The sequence below is a fragment of the Ruditapes philippinarum genome, unplaced genomic scaffold (assembly GCF_026571515.1).
Source record: "Ruditapes philippinarum isolate M1 unplaced genomic scaffold, ASM2657151v2 ctg746_1_1_1_1, whole genome shotgun sequence".
Lineage (NCBI taxonomy): Eukaryota > Metazoa > Mollusca > Bivalvia > Venerida > Veneridae > Ruditapes > Ruditapes philippinarum.
Genome location: NW_026862339.1, coordinates 109,238 through 131,835, shown reverse-complemented (window position 1 = coordinate 131,835; position 22,598 = coordinate 109,238). Strand labels below are relative to the sequence as shown.

Below are 22,598 nucleotides of genomic sequence, written 5' to 3'. Positions count from 1 at the left end.
ACCTTAAAGTCATCTGAAAGCTTGAATTTAATATACCATTTCCCTTCTTAATTTATGTTTTATAAAGAACTTGCTATGTCTTTTGTTTAATGATAAATGCAATACACAAATATTTCAAAAACTTGTTCTGAGATTTCCAGAATTTAAAACACTGTACGACAATAACAATCTTTAGGTGTTATTTCTGGGTTTTAAGACACACTGACAATAATTAAATAACAATAATTTAACAAAAATTGCATCAACATGACTTGGACATGACTAATCAGAAAAAATATATGAGCCGTGCCATGACAAAACCAACATAATGTGTTTGCGACCAGCATGGATCAAGACCAGCCTGCGCATCCGCGCAGTCTGATCAGGATCCATGCTGTTCACTTACAAACCCTATTACAAGTAGAGAAACTGATAGCGAACAGCATGGATCCTGATCAGACTGCGCAGAGGCGCAGACTAGTCTGGATCCCATGCTGTTCCCAAACCTACTATGTTGGTTTTGTCATGACGCGGCTCAATTATCTCTTGCACACACAAAATGTAATGTTACATTATGATATAGCAATTTCCAGTAAGACTTCAGTTGCTCTTTTTTGTATTATTTCAGGCACAATTCAAGAGGCCACCTGTATAGACTGCTGGAGAAGAAAATCATTTACAATATCATGCACATACAAACTTAAAGGTACAAGATCATATCAATATGTTAATTCGAAGAAAAGATTTTTTATGTAATTCGAAGAAAAGATTTTTTATGTTCAATATTGGCACTGTCTTTAATCTAGGTTTATCCTTTATTTATCACAAAGGCAAAAAAAATTAAGTGCAATATTAATGCAACCAAAATATTTCAAACTATAATAATGCAATAAAATAGTTTTGTTTTAGATTTTCATCATTTTGACACTGTTTATCTTTTATTACATTTTTATCCCTAAAATCTTAATAAAATATGCTTTCAAACATAATTTTTTTTTCTTTCTATTATGTAATATTAAAACGTTTTCAGACTTTTCTCTCTTTTGTTTTTCCTTAAAAATAGCTGTGAAACCTAACAAACCCTAAAATTGATATCTCCCTAAATGGGGCTTAATATCTTTATAAAAGGATTATCCTGCATATTTTCGCTTATTAATTCCATTATAAGGGGGGGATAATCTCCTATTTTTCTAAGTTAAATCCCTTTTATCAATATTTTTACAAATTATGTTGATATAATCCAATGATATACTTAGCACATCTTTATAAAGTGCCTAATATGTTTTAATGTAATTGGTTTTTTTCACACATTTTAACAAGGAACTATAACTTTTAAGCCTGTGAGATGTAGTGGAGCCATTTTAAAGGGAGGTAATCTATTCAAGAATGTGTTAATTGTAATTAAGGGGAGGTGATAAAGGTATTTGGCCTGTCACATTTGTAATATTTATTCAATGGATGAAGAACTAAGATATTGTAATCATGTATTTTCCTGCAATAATTTAACAAAGATTGCATCAACATGACTTATACATGACTAATCAGGAAAAATATATCTCACACAAAAACAAAAATACTTAAAATGACATTATTTAATATTTTAAAAAGGCTTTTATTTGATGATATTTTTTTTCTTCTGAAAATTAATCAATGTACTGATATTTTACTTACAGTTTGCAGTTTTTGCCTACACTAAAAACCACATCTAACCAGTTTTATAAAAACATTTCAAATTATCAAGTCGAGGTACGTAAGCTATCAACATTTTTAATTAATATTGTATTTGAAAATGAAAAGAAGAGATAGAGAAAAATAAAGAAAAATTCTATAATGACAGCATAGCATTATCAAACAAAATATTTGCTCAAGATTTCAACCTGATTTGAGCCGTGTCACGACAAAACCAACATAATGGGTTTGCGACCAGCATGGATCCAGACCAGCCTGCGCATCCGCGCAGTCTGATCAGGATCCATGCTGTTCGCTTAAAAACCCTATAGAAAGTAGAGAAACTGATAGCGAACAGCATGGATCCTGATCAGACTGCGCGGATGCAAAGGCTGGTCTGGATCCATGCTGGTCGCAAACCCATTGTGTTGGTTTTGTCATGACGCGGCTCATTTATTTAATATTTTTTAAAAAAATTGTTTTTTCAAAAGTGCAAATTTTTCCTCCCACATAATTTTGTTCCTTGAAAACTTTTCTTTCTTGCAGTCGAGTGTTCAGGAACCTACACTTTAAAAGTACATGAATTTTACTTCAAAATGATTCACAAATTTGTACACTTAAACATGCATAAAAAATAATTCATGCTAAATTTATGACCCTTTACAAAAGCAGAAAGATATCTTGAGCATGTTTGGTTCATTTAATTCAAGAGCGTGAAGAGGTGTCTGTGGCTTTTCCCTGGACAGTATTTCATCCTTCTAACCAACTTTTAAATCATTTACATTCCCTATATATTAAACCTCAGAAGTGTTCAAGTACACTGTCCATTTCAAAATCATCAATGCTATTGTGTGATGAATCATTCACATAATTTCACAATAAGCCCAGTTTTTTTTGTTATTCATTTACGACCATTCCAAAATTTACTCCCCCACAAAAAATGAATTTTAACTGTGGGAGGAGAAAATGACAGCCACTTGGTGGGATAATCTATTTCAGGCACAAGCAGGCACCCAAGTAGAACCACCGATAACCTTCTGTAAGGTAGATAACCTTCCTTTAATCGCGACCGTGTCTGGATTCATACCCTGAAATGCAACGAGAGGCAAGTGAATCAGAGACTGTGAACTTTATCACTCAGCCACAGAGACTCTCCAACCCAGAATCCATTCCTGCCTTGTTGTCTCATGTGATAATCGGTGCCATGATTTTATTCTAATTTTATTTCAGAGTACATGGATTTTGAAAAACTAAGTTCATGTTTAAATGTGTAACTTAAAAGCAATATCATTAAAATTATCCAGAACATGCCCTTGTTTCATAAAAGCATTTCATATCTATATGCTATCAAAAAAATTAGAAAAATATCATACATAAATATGTTGTATCAGAATACAAATGTACTATAAAATAAGTAGGTTGATTTTTATTTTTGGATATAATATAGAAATGTTAGGAAAAACTGAGTTTGATAACAGGTAGAAATATCAGGTTATTAAAACAGATATCAATTAGTTTTATCAACTGCAAATGCATTTAATGTTTATGTCAAGTTTTTAATACATTTTTATGTTCTTTTTATTCTGTTTTATTACACATGAGATTTTGTAATAGAGGTACTGAACTTTCTTCTCCATTTCTATTTATATACTCTGGATAACAAAGTGGGGATAGACCCTTTCTTCATTGAGCGAGCATGTGGTTTTCATCCTCCACAACAGCCTTACTGTCCTTTTACCTTGTCTCGCTTGATGTTTCACTGACAGGCTTCATGGTCCCTATGTCTGGACTGGTTTTATGATTTAATTTGGACTGTCACTTTGGTAACTTTACTTGTACTCAGGTTCTTAGGTCTTTTTATCTGGATTGGTCCAATGGTCCCTTTTTCTGGACTGACTTTATGGTTCACCAATAGGCTTCATGGTGCCTATGCCTGGACTGGTTTTATGGTTTCTTTACTTGGACTGACTTTCTGGTAACTTTACTTGGACTGGTTCTATGGTCCCTTTTTCTGTTCTGACTTTATGGTAACTTTACCTGTACTGGATTTATGGTTCCTTCAAAGACTGGCTTCAAAGTCACCTAATCTGGAATGGCTTTATGGCCATGTTATACCAATGAGGCTTCATGGTCACTGTATCACCAACTTTATCCATAAAGCCTTCATAGTATTAAATATCCCATAGGCTTCAAGGACACTTTATTTGTGCATGCTGTATGGTCACTTATTGAACAGGCTTCATAGTAACTTTGATTTGACAGACTTTTACAGTCACAGACTTTATGGTCATTTTGTCTGTAACTTGCGGAAAGACGTCTCAATTGACAGTTGGTTTAAGTCCAAAAAAAACTCACATTTTGCAGTAATTACCTGAAAACTGTCCTTTTGAGTTTAGGCAATATGAACTGTTTCCTGGAAAAAAAAAAGACTCAGACACATTCTTGGGTACGTGATTTTAGGCATTCCAAAGTGCCATTTTGATAGAAGCAGCAACTTTCCTGAACATTTCAGCTGGTGAACTAAGCTTCCTCGCAGTCGTGAATTCAATAGCCCACGCAAGTACTTTAGTTAAGTTTTAATGCCAACTGCCAGCACGTTAGTCTGAACATTATAAATTGCAACAAGAGTACTTTTCGTGCAAGTTTCATTTACAAGCAAGGCGTTCCTTCTTAACCACCTTCAAAGCAACATACACATCATAGCGTAACATGGAACGTTTCTACTCACTTTTGTACTTAGAAATCCACATGCTTTCATTCAAGACCAGATCAATTTCTAATCCTTACCTTACAAAATTTGTGTAAATTACTCGTAATTTTACTCTACAAGCGCAATTACCCAATCTCTAATTTACCAACTTATTTCTCTGTTTATAAATCACTTTTTGATCATAATTTAATTAATGATATAAGTTAGCAGCACCTGTGCATAATTAGAACATCTTAAACACTTACTGTTAATGGTTCCATATAAAAATGTAATGAACGTTTTTCCCTGAGTGCAAATTGGTTAACAAGCAATGCTTGCCTATTGTTCTTCATAAATAATTTGTATTACTTTTTAGCAAAAGTGGAGTAATGGAGAAACCATAAGACTCGTCTCATAAGTAGTCCATAACGTTCAATAAATCAAAGAGTCAAGACTTCAGTGTGAATACATTTATGTTTTACTCAAATGCACTTGTATGAATAGGTGATAATTATAATTATATTTCCGTTGTACTCTAAAAAGATAATGAAGACAAGGCTGTATCATAAGGACTAATTTCTAGACACATTTACAGGGCTTTTTTCCATAGGCAGTGGAATGGCCCATGATGGACAAACATCCAATTACAGAAATGAATAAGGGTTTACTTACATATATTATGATCAAGTGTCTAGACATGATAATAGGCAAAAGACAGATCTTTACAAAATAAGACCAGGCACAACGGTTTGACCATGACAATAGACAAATGTCTGGTCATGACAATAGACATGTGTCTGGTCATGACAATAGACAAGACTTAGTGTCTGATCATGACTTTAGACAAGATGTCTGAACTTTACAATAGAAAAATTTTCTTGCCCCAAAAACAATAGCCAAGTGGGGGTAGGGAAAAATTACCAAAGTGGGGGGTTTAGAAAATAAACAATTGGTCGGGTTTCATGAAATTTACTAAAATTTCGGGTCATAACAATACCAAAAGGGGTTTGGTCAACAAAAAAAAAGGTTCTGGGTCATGACCATTAAAAATTCTGGTATGAAAATAGACAAGTGCCTTTCAAAAACAAAAGACAAGTGTCGGTTTTGGACAAAAAACAAGATTTTGGGTCATGCCAATAAAAAAATTGCCTGGCCATACAATAAAAAGTGTCTATCATGACAAAAAAGCCAATGTCGGCATAACAATAGAAATGTTTTAGGGAAATACCCGTGTCTATCAGCCCAATAGCAAGTGTCGGCATGACAATAGAAAGGTCGGGTCAAAACAATAGACAATTTCTGATCATTACAATACCAATGGGGGGTAAACCCAATACCCAAAAGTTTTTCAGAAAATTTAGCCCCAAGGGGTTGCAACAATACCCAAGTGGGGGGTCATAAAAATAGCCAAGTGTTTTAATGACAATAGACAAATTTCTTCATCCCAATAGAAATTTCTGATCTAAACAATAACAAGTTTGTCATAAAATTTGAAACCGGGGCTGGTCATGACAAAAGCCCAAGTGTCGGGTCATTGACAAAGCCTTTGACTTCATGACAATAAACAAGGTCGGGTCATGAAAAAATACCAAAAGGGGTTGGTAAATGAAAATAGCCCTAGTTGGTCAGAAAAACGGGCAAATGCTAGCAATGGCAAAAAAAAGTCTCATGAAAACCCGATAATGTCTGGTTTTGTTAACACCCACATGTCGGGCCCAGGGCACGGGACATTTTTTGGCCAGGAAAAGGCAAGTGTTTCATGAAAAACGGGCAAAATGCGGGTCATCAACGGGCAAGTTGGTCAGGGCAACGGGAAATGTTTTGTCAGGGAAACGGGCAAGTTTCGGGCTTTTTATACATATTTGCGGGTATGAAAAATTAAAATGTTTATTATGACAAGGGACAAGTGCTGGGTCATGAAACAGGTAATGTTTTTCATGAAAACACCCAATTCGGGTCAGGCCAAAAGGGAAAAAGGGGGCCCGGCCCTGAAAAACACACAAGGGGTTTCTAATGGCAAAAAAAGCAAGTCGGCCCAATGGCAACGGGCACTGTCTAGAAAATGCCCAAGGCAAGTTTTTTCCCTTTGGAAAAAAGGGTTTTTCGGGGTTTTCAACAAAAAGGGATTTTTTTTAAACAGGGGCAAAAAATCGGTCATAACATGGCAAGTGTCTGATCATAACAATAGGAAAATGTTTGGCCATGGCAATTAAAAATGTCTGGCCATGACAATGGGCAAGAGGTACATCTTGACAAAACAAGACCAGGAACAAATGTCTGGTCATGACAATTGGCAAGTATCTGATCATGACAATAGTCAAGTGTCTGGCCATGGCAATTAAAAATGTCTGGCCATGACAATGGGCAAAAAAGAGGCACGTCTTGACAAAACAAGGACCAGGGAGAAATGTCTGGAGATGACATTGGTATGTAGTCATGACAAATGGCAAGAGGCAAATTTTGACAAAACAAAACCAGGAACAAATGTCTGGTCATGACAATGGGCAAATATTTGGTCATGACATTTGGCAAGTATCTGATCATGACAATGGACAAGTACCTGCTTCATAATAATCTGGTGATGAAAATAAAAGGACACTGATATAAATAAATATGAAAAACTTGACTTGCTTTTTGAGCCATAAAAAAATTTGGCCGGTCTCCAATAAAATTTAAACCCCTTCCCAAGAAAGGAAAGTTTAAATTTTTCCTATTTTAAACTTCTTTGCTAGGTTAAAAATTTCGGGAAACAGAAAGGTCCCCAATAGAATAATATTTCATTAAAATTTTTGGCTTTTTTTTTTAAGGGAAAGGCCCAAATTTTAAAATTTGTTTTTATAGGAAAGCAGCCAATACTTTATTTTAAAACATAATTCATTCAGCTTTTTTTCAAAAAAAACTTTTTTCTAAAAAATTTTAATAGATTTCAATAAATTTCTGTGAGTAAAATAATTTTACTCAAGGATGAAGCTTAAGTACATTTTTAATGTCACAAGTAAAATTCATTTTTATGATGAAAATCAAACATACATATTTACAATGTCGGTATATATCCAGCATTGAAAATTGCAAAATAATATGATATATATAGTCAGCAAAATTCTAAAACCACAAATATGTTAAGATGATTTACATAGACTCTAACGTGGGCGATTCCACGATAGCTTTGCGATCGATAAAAAACTTAGGCCTTATTTTGATCGCTAAATTACTTTTTGTAAAATTGACAAAAAAAACACTTAATTGAAGCAGTAACAAAGCACAGAAAGAAAAATGGAATAAATATACTTATCTTAACTTTTCTTTAACTTTATTATATAGATTTGTTTAAAAATGTCTTTGGTATTTCTTATTACTTTGTGGTTTTAAATAAATGAAATATGAATGAAATCATATTAATAATACATTGATACAAAAAAAAATATCTTCAAATAATTTCAATGTCGCCATACCACAAAATCATTCACATTTTTTTCTGTTTACAACAATTTTAAACAAAAAATTTATTATTTACCATCGACTTTTCCTTTTTTAACTTATTATGTTTTGTAATTGATTTTCCCGGGCAAAACCCTAAATAATTGTAACTTTATAACACTTTTTCGGGGGTTTTGAACCCAAAATTACGTCTGTTAGACATTTCTTTTTCAAAATCAAAAGTGAAAACCCCCCATGCATTTTAAAACCTTTTGAAGGGAAACCTTATTTTCGCAAAACAAACTTTCTTTTATTTTTTATTTCAAAAAAAGGCATTTACTCCATTAATATACTTTCAAAATTTTGTGTTTAAAATTTGGGGCTTTAGGGTTTTACATTTTTCCAGGTTCCCTTTTCAAAGCCCCCTTTTAAAAAATTTTTTAAAATAAGGGGATACTTAAAAATTTCATGGATGACGACAAAAAATTTAATTTTTTTTCTTTTTCCCGGGGTCCCTTTTTCCGCACTTACGAACCAAGTGATAATCTTGGAATGGAATTGTCTTGCTTATTAAGATAAACAAATGTTCTAAAGTTGCTACCAAAATTTGATTATGAGTGACCTCAGTGTTGACTGGCTTTTTACAAAGGATAATTTAAACAAGATATGTTTGTAAAACACGTATGCGACCTATCGGCAGCCAATTAGTCATGTGACCAGGTTATTATGACTGACTTTTGACTAGTGACCAAAAACATCAATAAGGGTTTATTACTGGGTCATGACTTAAGTCACTCAGGTAAATTGTTACCGGGAAAAGTTGTGTGCAGGCAATTTTTTTGACAAAGTTATTACAAATCTTACCAAAATAATAAATGCATAAATTTTATGAATCATGTATGGCGCGTCATTAATGACAGCAAAGTTGGTTATATTACATAAACCTTGAAAATGTGTATACCAAAAAAAAAAGGTTTTTTTTTTGATAAAAAATATTCAACCAAGGCAACTTGAGTTTCTTGAGCTATTGGTCAGAAATCAGTCTTTACATACAAGGTCAATAATGACATTGACCTTTGACGATTAAATCGATAGGGGTTATCTACTGGCCTAGACCAATGCACCTGTGAAGTTTGAAGGTAAAGGGCCCATGAGTTGGGATATTGATCAGAAAGCATTTTTACCTATAAGGTCAATGTTTACTTCACCTCTGACCCCTTAATGCCAAACAATCAATTGAGGTCATCTTCTAAACAGAAGCAATGCATCTGTAAAGCTTGACGGTCATGGGTCTATGGGATAGAAACCCATTTTGAAATACAAAGCCAATTCAAACTTGACCTTTGATAATAAGGGTCATCTACTGGCCAAGATCAATGAATCTACCAAGTTTGAGGGCCAACAGCCCATGGGTTGTCAAGTTAATGATCGGAAACCGTTTTTACCTACAAAGTCAATTTGACCTTGACCTTTGACCCATTGACCCCTTAATCAATGGGGGTCATTGCGGGTTAGGAAAAATTTAAACATACCAAGTTTGAAATTTTCCTACCCAAAGGGCTTTTATTACCCACTCGGAAACCGTTTTTTCCAAACAATTCAATGGCCCTTTTGCCTTTCCCCCCAAAAATCAATAGGGTCTTTTCAAATTTGTTTGAAGAATATCAAAACCAAAATTTTTGAATTCTAGGCTAAGCATTTTTAAAGAAAACCCCGGGGAAACCTTTTGGGGGTTCTAGGGCCCGGAAAGACCCCCACCAGACAAATGCAAAGAAATTTAAAAACCCCCACTTCTTTGAAGGGGGGCATAATAATGTACAAAGGGAAAAAATTACCCTTGTCATGCATGGATCGGAATAGATTTTTCGATCCCCTTCGCTTTGGTGGCGTATTCTTGAGCCATTCTGTTGCTTCTTGTGGTGTCAAATTGGTGCGTCCAATACGAGCTGGAATATAACATTAGAAATGAAATTAAAATATATACATGTATAGAAGTTCTTACCAATATTGCACACAATTAGGTCAATACCTTTCATCAATCTCCTAACACCAAACACATTGCAAGACCTGCTAAATAGAAATAAATGTACATATATTAACCTATAATGGAATTTTTTACAAGTACAAGTATATGTCAATCTTACATTATGGAAATGTCCTCTATCAATTTTGGGGGTATGACAAGATGACAATTTGAATTAAAAGAGAGTCACCCAACAGTATAGAGCATGTTCAGACTGCATGGACGTGCAGGCCAATCTGGCTCGATAGTTTTTGGTAAAGACTCATCATTTCTTGTTTCAGCAGGATAAGAGTTATTAAATTTTAAAATTCAAAGACCTGAGTCTAACATTATCAAGCCATCTGATTGGCTGTTCATCAGCTTCCAATTCTAACAAAGGATTTGATTGGTTGTTCATCCTAAATAACCAATAGTATAAGATTTGGAGTTTAGACTGGTCTTCATTACAATGTTATAAAGGGCAAGACCAAAATTATAATTGATTTCATTATGCTTTCAAATTGTTTTTTTTTCTAGAGGCAAAAGGTAGACAAGCTATAAGTAAATAAGCAAAAAAAAAACTACTTTAATGGTAACAGTCTTTATCTGATCAAATCATATATTTTTCACACTAAGATTTTGTTAGGAACAAATGATATGGCCAAGAATCATATCTTTTATACCTGATATATCATGTTCCTAATTACTAAACTAAAATGTAACAAAACACCCATGATGCTCTGTGGTTCACATTTTATATCAATGAAATCATTTTTGGACACAAATTTTTTCATTTTTATCAAACAAGAAGCCATACACTGACAATCCTATTATAAATCTCTATTTATGATAAAAATGTACAATAAATATATAACTTTATAATACGTGTGCACCTTATAAATTGACCATTAGACCTGTAAAAACAGTTACACCCTCATTTTTACTGATAACTATGGAAAGGTGCAAAGATTTCCGATTCAAACGTTTGATGCAAAACTCTAATTACCAAAGAGTTTGAGCGGAACGCACTGCAAGCATTTAGCATGAAAGACATGATATGCATATGTGCCAACATAAATGATATGATAAATAGAGTGTTATTTTGATAGCAAAAATTCGGGAGTCCATACAAATATTTCATTGCCGATAAGAAGAATTTTTCTTTACCTACTTCTATATGAAGCCAAAAATCAAAACTAGGGTAGAAATTTTATGTGTGACCCAGATTAAAACCGCGCTGCTATACTTAAAATCATTATATTGAAATATTTTATTAGCCAAAAGAATTAAAGAAACAGTAAAGCATTATTATGGGAAAACATGGGAATACAGATCATTAAAAAGTTCCGTAAAAAGTAAAAAATCATAATTCATAAACAGTACAGCCTATTAAACCTAGCTCTATACTGATGGCAAACGTTTATCATTTTCAGTTCCAACAGTTTCAAAGGGTTAATGCTGAAATTATGACACAAAGCTGTTTGAGTGTAAGTGATTATAAAACAAATGAATAACTTACACTCCAACAAATTCTTAGAGCCAATTTTTCATTTTTCAACAAGCAACATCCATATGAGATGCAATTTGTTTATCTACTGAAGTATAAGACTTCACGTAAGCGCTGACTAGAAATTGACTTCAGGCAAGTTCTTATAATCACCAGCATAAAAATACAGTTAAGGAAGCTGCATTGAAGCTGCATTGAAGCATGATTTCATAATATCTTTCAATGCCTGTTTTTCTAGTTCATTTATTTTAATAAATAAAAAATAGAATTTAGTCAAACCCTTGAATTTCTTAATTGGACTTGCCCAGCTTTCGTTATTGGGATTGTCTACAATCAATTATTGGGAAATCAGATGAAAATTTCAAGTTTTCAGTATACAATGTCTGGTAAGACTACATGGCAGACTTCCCGAAATACGTCGGTACGACGGACATGTCCGATAAATTTTGATCAGGTCCGACGTTTTTTTATTCCGGATCGGTCCGAATGTCCGGCTTTTATCCAAGCCGCATGTATACAAAATGGCGTCGCTAAAGCTGACACACCTGGGAAAAAACGTCAGGAGCGTGCAGAACAGCAATAAAAGGATGAAAAGAATAGACCTGAGACAAAATTTAATGAAAAATGGAAGCAGGACCATGAATCTTTGGTGTATAACAGGGAGGAGATGTAAATGCACTGTACGGAATGTGCCGATTTGTATGGCGAAAAAATTAAAAACAAAAAGTGTCTTAGAAATACAAACACAAGTTTTTCTTTGATTTTGATCAATTTTATTTGGTCTGACAGATTTCGTTTCGGTCCGACAGATTTTCATGGTTTGTCAGACCGAATGTCTGACAGTTTTTTTTTACTTTCGGGAAGTCTGACATGGATGTGGAGGCTCTAAACTGGTAGCAAAGGCTCCATCACTTTCACAGGGCATTGGGCTAAAGTTCCATATATCCTTCAATACTACACACCTGGGATTTCAATTTGAACAGTAATGAAAATAATGGAAATATAATGAAAATTTCATTAATTAAAAGTACCCTGACAAAAGTAAAATAAAACTTTTTTGTGCCATATCAAATTTTGCTTCTTTTATTTATAAAAAAACATTAAACTTTCTTGCAAAAATCAAAATAAAATAATCAAAATATCTACTCAATATAGGCTATATAATCTATGTTATGTATGGTTAAATAACAAACCTTGCAAAAAAAAATTTCAAGTGTTTTTATCTTTTGAAATTTAGTGCAATACAAATACAGACAGGAGAGTAAGAATATTATACTGGTCTGTTTACGTAGACTTGTCAATTTCACGTCCCATTTACCTTGTATATTATATTAATGACAATTTCTTTTTTTTTTTATTTTTAAAAAAAAATTGTAGGCATAAATCTTGAAGTAATAAAACTTTCCGGATGATTTTTTTTTTTTTTTAATTGTTTGATCAGTTGAAAAAAGCTTTAATTTTATGAGTGAAATGTCTGCAGTTTACTTAAATGGTTATTTGTATTCAAAGTCACGTAAATATTATAAATATCCCTGCCGGAAAGAAAAAGATGCAGTTGTCACCTATACCTCCATCTGATATTGTCCAACATTTGACCTTGAAATGTGACCTTGAAATGTGACCTTGAGTTTGTGCTGACACAATTAAATTCTACACAAGGTCTTATCAAGGTGAACATTTGAGCCAAGTTTGAAGAAAATCCTTCAAAGGTTATAAGAATTATATAGCTGACATTATTGAGACATATGGATGGACCAAACAGGACAAATTGATTCCAGTACAGCCCTCTCCACATTCTGTATTTACTGTGTAATGCCAGCAGTAAAACACAGGCAAGGGTATAGACAACATGTCTGTGCAGCCTGACTGAACTTCTTCTTGTGCTTCAAAATCTCGAACATTTGATAACAGACATTTTCAAATTTCCAAAGTGTGACAAGTCCTTTAAAAAGTTTTTAGTGGGATGCAAATGAAGCATAAGGCAATTTTAACATGACTAAAAGTTGAACTCAGTCTGACTACATTTTGTAAAGCATCTTTTCTCTTATGGAGCTTTGGCTTATAAGCTATAATTAATGTTCTTCAATTTTTACAAAATTCCATGATCCAATGTATTAGGTAACTCCTGACCAAAATCAAATTAAATCTGCCATTGAGTTAAACGTAACCTTTTTGAACGGCATAATCAAAATCTTGATAAATTTAAGTCATCAATTGTGCAGTGCACTTGTTAATAATGCATCTAAATTTTAAAAGCCAGCGCAACGCATGTTTTCTTACGTGACAGTAACCAAGGTTCATTCATTAAAACACTCAACAAGACTTCATTCATATTATACTTTATCAACGAAATACCTTGCTTTCCAAATATCGCAATCCCTAAATCAAACGCTATAAAACAGGTTTTTAAACCAGTTATCAAAGGTTGAGCGATTTAAATCTTTATCTTTGCTATGTCTATGAGAAAAGTATATAAAACATGCTTAACTGGCGTTTTATCTAGCAACGAAGGAACGACTGTAGGTAAAATAGATTTTACCATAGATCATCAATCCTTATAGAAATCCTTCGAACAAAGAACTAGCCTGGGAAAATAATCGGGAAAATTGATATTTTTTCCTATTAATCATCACAAGTCTTATTAATAAGCTATAAAATATATTTTTTGAAAGAACACTAAACAATAAAGCTGTTGTTTTGTCACACGTCCCCATTTGTATGATATAGACAAGCTCTCTTACACAGCCAAATTCATTAAACATCGCCATTATTCTTAAAAAAAAACTTTTTGTTTCCTTTTTGGCTTAAGATGTTTTGTTTTTTGTGGGTTTTTTTTTTGGTATTAAAAAAACTGAAATGATAACTGTGCAAAAAACAAAAAGGTTTCATTTTTACTTTCACTTACTTTGATTACTTATTATTATATAAATACAACCTCTAAAAACTGCTTTCTCCAGGCATTACACTGATTCTTTGACGTCTGCCAGTGGCCTAGAGCATTGATTTTAACTGAATGTAAGCAAGTGGTCATAAACTTCTATTTTTAAGTACCAGTGACCTTGACCCAAGTGACCTGTTACTCCTTCCAAGGTGTAATACCTCCTACCAAATATGAAAGACGAAAGTGGAAAAATCAGATTTTTCAACCAATGACCTTGACCCAAGTGACCCCTAACTACCAAAGGTATGTATCTTCCAAATATGTAAAAACATGTCAATGACTGAAGGCCATAAGCAAAAGTGTAAAAATCTATTCTTAAGTATCATGTGACCCCAAATTCAACTCAGAGGTATTTATCTACCCAATATGAAAGGTATGGTCAAATACATGAAATTGCTAGGAAAACTGGTCAGACAAAAGTTACAAGCGATGGTAGATTAGAATATTTTCAAAGGATTTCTGATTTTACCCCGTTGTAAACTCACAGTTACCAATGTTAGCGTCAAGTAATTGTCAATAATGCTGAATGGAGACCACACCAAAAGGTGTACTGGCATATACAGACTCAAACTTTAAATTATTAGGTTTGCAGTTTTCTGTGGACAGGAAAGAACCATATTGTGAACCTTTATCATTGGCACGTAACCTCTGATTCCATGTGCTGGAAAAAGGCAAAAGAAAATGATCGGTAGGCTTTGTAAGGCTTTAATCTTATTTAATATACATGCACTTTTTTATCAGTTGACACAAAACAGAATGTTAAACCCTAGGGGAATGGGTAGTTCTGTACTTTAATCAAGTTAAAGCCAACACAATTTTTTAAAAAATATATATCCACCGTTTTCAAATACAACACATGCCCATGTGCTGAATACAATTCATAGTTATTTAAAATTTAACAAATTTTAGCTACTGGATTCATTAATCAAACAATCCTATCTAAAATCATGAAATAAAGAATGAGGACATTATGTAGAACCAGTAAATCTTTTTTTTATCGCAGCAGTGTGTGTATTATATATATATATATACATATATATATATTCACTCATATGTACCATATTATGCATTTCTATATGTAATACATTGAATTTCGTGTATTTGAATGAGAACATAGAGATTAAGTCAAAGCGGGGGTCACATGACCGATATGATCTATATAATGAGCTTTCATTCACAAAATCTTTACTTGCTATATCTTCCTTTTATCACAATTGATAACCCTCCAAAATGTTGATGTACTTTCACTTTCAAAAAAAAAAATCTGGCATGAATTCAAACGTCATGATTTACATTAAAGGTGTAAGGTGTATATTTGTACAAAGTTTAAAATACAACACCTTTTATTTTCCCATCTACTTTCTGTTGACTAAACAAGAATATTGGACATTTAAACCCCTAAATTTGGCAAGACATTTTAAAATGCAAAAAACATACACTGAAATTATTGGAAAATCTTCTATAAATCAATGAAAATTTAATTTTATATTGAAAACCAGTCAACCGAATTTAACTATCATAGACTGGTCTTTATACTAACTAAAGGTCAAGGACACAAAAAGGAGGTCAATTGGAAAAAATCAAACAAAGGGTCAACTGACATACATTATCAACCAAAGATCAAATTCAAGAATACTTTGGTCCATATTAACTGACTTCCAGTTAAAACCTCTGTCAAAGGTCTAGAGTCAGTGCAAAAGTCAAAGGTCAAGAGTCAGTGCAAAAGCTTACAGTCACCTTTGGTAAAACTGATGAAAGGTCAAGGACACAATACTTCACACAAATTAAATATATCCTGAAAAAATTAAACTGAGCTTATCAAATGTCAAGGACAACCTTTGATATTATTCGAAGGACCAATTTGCAGTTAACAAGGCTTAAAAATGACCTGCTCAAGTATCAAGGTCATGGTCATTGCATTTTAAATTGCCCAATGAATTAACCAAACCTGATTCAGGTGTATAAATGTCTGAAAATGATTGACTGCATCATCAGAAAAGGTTTTGAACAGCAAGAAAAATGGAAATGTTTCAGATAAGAATTTTGATTGCAGCCATTGCCCTTGCAAAACTTGCAACAAGCAATGGAAGAACTTATATGGCTGAAGGACAAAAGGTTTAAAGCAAAATGGAAATATGACTTTCAAGCTTTATTGATGAAGGAATAAGACCGAAGATGCCCACTGTGCAATGTTTAAGGTAAACTCAGAGAAGTACCTGAGTAGAACCACCAACCTTTCTCTAGCAGTGTTAGGATTGTTCTATTAATAAACCTATTATTACTGCCTCATAAGGTAAAGTCGATGTTTGCACAGACATAGATATATATATACATATATAAACATTCTCTATACCTTTAACACTTAAGATTATTTTTTTATAATGAACATTTCACAACACATGTGTGCGACTGGTTTTCTGGTGAATCGTGTGGGTGTCCCGAGCTTATCATATAGCGGTAAAGCAAAGACGACATCCCTGACAAAAAATATATATTTATCACGGAATATCAAATAATGTATATAGAAGCTAAATACGTACATTGAATAATGTAAATGGCATTCTATTGAATTCACTTTTAACGGAATTTATTAAAGCCAATTCAGCGTTTTGCAGATATCAGATCACAAGGTAGGTGATAATAAAACAAAATAATTGGCATACTTTTATCAAATTATGATCAAAGATTAGAAATCAAATATGTAAATATATTTGAGTGGAAGAAGAATTTGAATCGTTCTATTTTCATGAATTACGAAAACTGATGAATGGGTGTATTCAAAACTGGCGAGGTATTTAAAAATGGCGGCCATATAAATCAGCTGTTTACAAGTACTGTGGGGAGGGAAATTTCTTTAAATAGAATGCCAATTATGCCTCGTGCAATAAAATTTGATATAGAAACATTTGACATTTATTATGTGTCAATACTGACTAATTATGTTCTCCTTTTCGTATCAAAATCGGCAATATATTTCAACCCCCAGTTAACATGATTATTATAAGAAATCAAAGGGTCAAATGTTATCTATAAGAGACAGAGACATTATGTGATCAAAAATATAATTGTTATTTTAACCTTTAACCTGCTGTGTTTCTTAAATGGGCTTGTCCAGCTTACATTTTTGGAACTGTCCATTATCAGTTTTAGGAGATATCAAGATGAAAATTTAAAAGTTGGTCAACAGGGCCTGGTCAGAATGCCGGGTGTGAAGGCTGGCCTTGGCAACACAAAAAAATAATCATTTATTTAAATTCCAGCAGGGTATTAAAGGGTTTATAAACTTGAAATGTTTCATTATAATAATCACAATAGAAGATACATCTTGCATAAATTTGTTTTAAATACAGTTTTTAACATAAATTGTATTATTAAAACGAAGCGCATGGTGAATTATTCAATAATATTTCATCCTGTGTGATATACAGAACAATAAATTATTACTTTTTTTATATATAAAAAATCTTTTCTTTTAATCTTCACATACAATGATCTAATTAAGTACAAAAAATAACAATAGCTTTTAAATATGCATAAACTGTTTTTAAATTCATGATATTTTAACACCAACAACCTCATGGTGTTTGTGTGTTTTTTGGGTTTTTTTGCTTGACAACTAAAAAGTGGAAAAGAAACAAAGATAATAATACAAAAGGCATAATTATATAACAGACAAATTTCGCCCTGTCTTGTCACTATGACATCTCGGATGATTATTTTGACAAAATGCATTATAACTAGCAATAAAACAACAGAGCTCGACAGACTTTTATTGTTTAACTTTGTACGAACTTTCTTAAGTGTGTCATATATTGTTTAAAAAAAACAACAACAACAAGTTAGATAAACAATTAACCTTCAGCCTGTTAAAAATGCATCATCGAAATGTTGGCATTAAATCTTTAACAGTCACCCCCCCCCCCAACCCCCACAAAAAAGGGGAAAATGAAATTATTAGCCAAGTTGATGTTACGTTCTATCAGTCCTGACTTTCAGGTCAATTGGAGACAAAATAATGAGGAATATTTCCAACATTGAGTGAGGGGGCATGCTGGGATTTTTTTAATGTGACTATTAAAGAGTTTATCCTGAACTCAACAAATGCCTGTTCTTAGTAACCCCCTCAAATATTGTGGTATACAAACAAGCTTACCATCACAGCTTAACCATGAGCTACCTTTCACAAAGATACTTTGTGAGTTCCTGAGAAACTTCATTACAGACTGCCAGCACATGACATTTGCTTGATATACGGATATATCTCACAATAACTGACATTAACACATGACATTTACTTGATATACGGATATATCTTACAATAACTGACATTAATTAACACATGACATTTACTTGATATACGGATATATCTCACAATAACTGACATTAATTAACACATGACATTCACTACCATTAACAGACTACATGAGACAACAATGTACGTCTAACAATAACACATGGCATTGACTTAATTTACATAGGATACGGAGACAATGATCTACAATTACTTCCATCAATGACACAAAATCTATGACACCCTTATATGACATGATACAATTGTGACACAATAATACAAGGATGACTTAATGTGGACATATGACATTACGTATGTGACACCTATACAAGTATTATAAAATTTAATGTGGATATGGATAATAAATCAATACATCTGTTAACTGGAATTGACCATGCTGAATATTTTAATTGGACTTTTCCATCTTTCAATCCGCACATGACCATTCATCATTTTCACAGAAAATTCAAAATGTCAGTACTGACTGAAAAGTGAATATTATGTACAGATCATGATACACAGATGTACTGGCTAATCATGGTCTGCACTCAGGTCCTATTGCAGCCAGCAGGCTATTTAAGGCTGCGATCAGGCTACAGCTGAAGTACCCTTACTCTCGAGCGCATCAGTCTAATGTTCCACTACCATGCTTCACTTTAGTGTATTCTCATAACTACTAAAGGAGCATAATTAGTGGCCTACGGGAACCTAAACAATTTATTAAAAGATGAAAGATTGAAATATATAGCATTTCTTTTACAATTTGACACCGAAAATTTGAATTTGCACTTTTCTGCATTATGATAACTTTCACCAATGGAGTTTGATAACAAATGCAGCACAGGCAGCCCTGTTAACTTGATAGGCTATTAGCCTGGATAAATCTATGATAATATTCCATAGGCAAGGCATTAACTTTCAAAAGGTCAATCCATTTACTTGCTGAATTTCTAAGATGGACTTGTCCAGCCTCCTTTTTTGGAACTGTCCATTATCAATTATTGGGATATCAGGATGCAAATTTGAAATTGATCAGCCATTGGTATAGAGCCTGGTCAGACTGTATGGATGTTCAGACTGGCTTGGGTCTATACTGGTAACAAAGGCTAATCATTTTCAGGATGGCTAAACAAGCATTATATTGCAGTATAAAATATATGTCAGTGCTGCAGTAAAGATGTTTTTGTTACTAAGAATATGTTTATTTAATTCAAAAAGCATTAGTTTGTTAATTTATTGTGAAATGGAAGAAAGTGAATTGTAATTAAAAGAAGGCTTTTTTGTTAATTTAAGAATTTCAAAAGCATATTATAATGGAGCCCTTACTAAGCAAGGTGCCTAATAAGACAATTCAAAGATATATTTTTCTGAAAAGAAAAATACATTGTACTATTTTTTCAATATAATTTAATTTAACCATACACCAAATATTAACATAAATTCAGCTAAAGCTAAATATACCATTATTCCTATTAAAGTAGAGGTATATTATACTTCAAGCAAATTCAAATGATAGAAAATCATAGAACTGAAGCGCCTTGATTCCTTTAAAGGTGAACTATCAAATTAAGTGTACTATATTCACTTTATTATCTTAAAGTAATAAAAAATATAGTCTAAGATTTCTATTAAAAAATCTATCATGTCTATCCCATTCAATTTCTACATTGCTGTAGCTATGCATTGTTCTGAAATACATGCATATATCCGAACGTAACTAAATCTAAAACAATACATATAATCATGATGCAGCTGTGTTGCATATTTCAGTGTAACTGTAACTACACGTGTAATTGTGAGGCACTCAGACGACACATTTCAATTGTTTTGTTGTTTCTTTACTTGTTAACAACACGTGTTATCAAGATGCACACAGACAATACACTTTATTTTTCTAACAACACGTCTTGAAGCACTCAGATGACACATTTCAACGTTTTTTTTAACTACACATGTACCTGTACTCATGATGCACTCAGTAAACACATTTAAATGTGTTTTTTTACCCCATGCGTTATCATGACACACTCAAATGATGTCTTTGAAAGTTATTTCTACATATTTTAGAATCATGGTGCGTAAGATTATATATGTATCAAGGCTTCATGTGTAGACATAAATGTGTAGACAAAGGTCTCAAGTGTCACAAATACACATATGTATTTATGTTTCATCATTGCATAATATATATCTTAGACTCGGTTAATAACAACATGTGTAATCATGATGCAGCAATTGTGTTGCATAAATCCCATGTCAAATCTATACGTGTATAATAAACCTCCTACCTAAAACTGCTATATCAGACAAAATATTAATAATGTATCATTTCACATTTCCAAAATTATCTGGAGATAATTTAAATTATCATCCTGACTTATTTGACATTGTGAAAGCAGGAACAAATCTTGGCAAAAGGTATTGATTTAATTTGACTAATAAATGACTTTTATATAATTTTTCCTAAGTACTCAAATCTCCAGATTCTTTTGAAAGGAAGTGTAAATGTTACACAAAATAAAATATTGAACATAAAAATGATATATAGAACAAATAAAGAGAAAGTATAGATATATCAGCGGTCTGAACAAAACAAATAGGGACTGGATTCAGGATTTACTTGTATTTTGTGGTTCAGAACTTATTTAGAGGTTAAGTTAACTCAATCTTTTAAATAGATTTTTTAATTATCTGTATTGAAACATCTGACTAATGTATTCCGAATAGATATACCAATTAAGCAACTGACATAACAATACTTTTATTTATTAAGTACAGAATGTTCAGCTTTAAGCATTTTTTGTGCTTTCATAACTGTTGCATGACTGTTCAGCTTTAAGCAATGAGTGTGGCACTATACCCATTGCTTGCTGCTTTGTCAAATAATATGATACTTTATACAAATAGCAAAAAGCCCATTTCCAAACTTCATCAGTACACCAGCATAATATTTATTTCGACCTTGGATACCCTTTCACCACTATAATTTTCATTAGGACTGACATTGCAACAATGGTTGAAAAGCCATTGGTCCAATCACCCCTTTGATTGAACCTTAAGCTTGCAAGTAATTCAAGTAAGTCCTGAACCCAGTAAAATAATAATATACAGAAGTAGAAATCATACCAGAAGATCCATTTTTCATATCTGTCAGAAATATAACATATTCATTAGTATCAACAATATCAATATTACTTTAAAGGAACTTGTTCTTAGTTTGTCTGATTTTTCTTTTTTCAACTTGATCAATTATTAATTGTAGCAAACAGTTAAACCATTACATAAAATTCAAAAAATACAAATACTCAGAATTTAAGCAGCAAAACAAAATCTTTTCCCCTCATTATGCTTCAAAAAGATTATGAGTGTCAAATAACCCTGCTCCCTGAATAAGTGAAACAATGTTCTTTAATATGATACCCTTAATTGATTCTTAATTGATTTGCTAAAATATCCATTTTATCATTGAGTCAATTTCACAGAAAAAAGAAAATTCAGTCAAGTGAACGAGTCCCTTCAAAATCAAACATAATTTTCATATTTGTTTACATATAAATAATAGTTAATATTCAAAACAATGAAATCAAGTAAATGGATTTATACATTTGTCAAATAAACGTGGAACATAAATATCACACATTTGTTGGCAAAACTGTTATATTTTTCATAAATCATTAATTTATTATTGAACAATTTAACATACTCTAAACTGCATTATAATAACATCAATAACACAACCATTCTATTACATTAAGGTGTCAAATCCATCATTATCCCATAATCATTTCATGGCATAAATGTATAAAATTAATTAATCATGGCATATTTGACCATTATTTTAATGGCACATTTTGTCATTTTATGCATCATAAAAAGCAAATAACTATCTGCTTTACAAAAGCCTACTTTAATATTCATGTTGTGAAAATTTTAAGTGTTTAATAATTAAAAAGCACTTAAAATTCTATATAAAATAATAAGATATGCCAACTAAAAATGACGAAATGGCATGCACCCTTTATAATTATCCTGTCCCTGTACACAATAACTTACATTCAAGCACATGTTGTGTGTGTTTAACCTTAACTTATCTTAATATCATTA

At 32.5% G+C, this 22,598-nt stretch overlaps 2 protein-coding genes across 5 annotated transcripts in view; one reads left to right on the top strand and one right to left on the bottom strand.

Moving 5' to 3' along the window:
• Positions 1 to 22,598, bottom strand: part of LOC132718740 (calcium uptake protein 3, mitochondrial-like) — a gene marked incomplete at its 3' end in the record, with an annotated part of 89,597 nt that overhangs the window by 43,266 nt on the left and 23,733 nt on the right. For 3 of the 4 annotated variants that reach the window (XM_060702460.1, XM_060702463.1, XM_060702464.1), the window contains 2 exon segments: positions 9,589 to 9,699; positions 21,621 to 21,641. In XM_060702460.1, the coding sequence (XP_060558443.1) occupies positions 9,589 to 9,699; positions 21,621 to 21,641 (132 nt within the window). 4 annotated transcript variants of the gene reach the window in all.
• Positions 16,668 to 22,598, top strand: part of LOC132718741 (uncharacterized) — a 42,454-nt gene continuing 36,523 nt past the window's right edge. The window contains exon 1 of the mRNA XM_060702467.1: positions 16,668 to 16,833. The gene's annotated coding sequence lies outside the window, so the exon portion shown is untranslated. The remainder of the gene's footprint in view (positions 16,834 to 22,598) is intronic.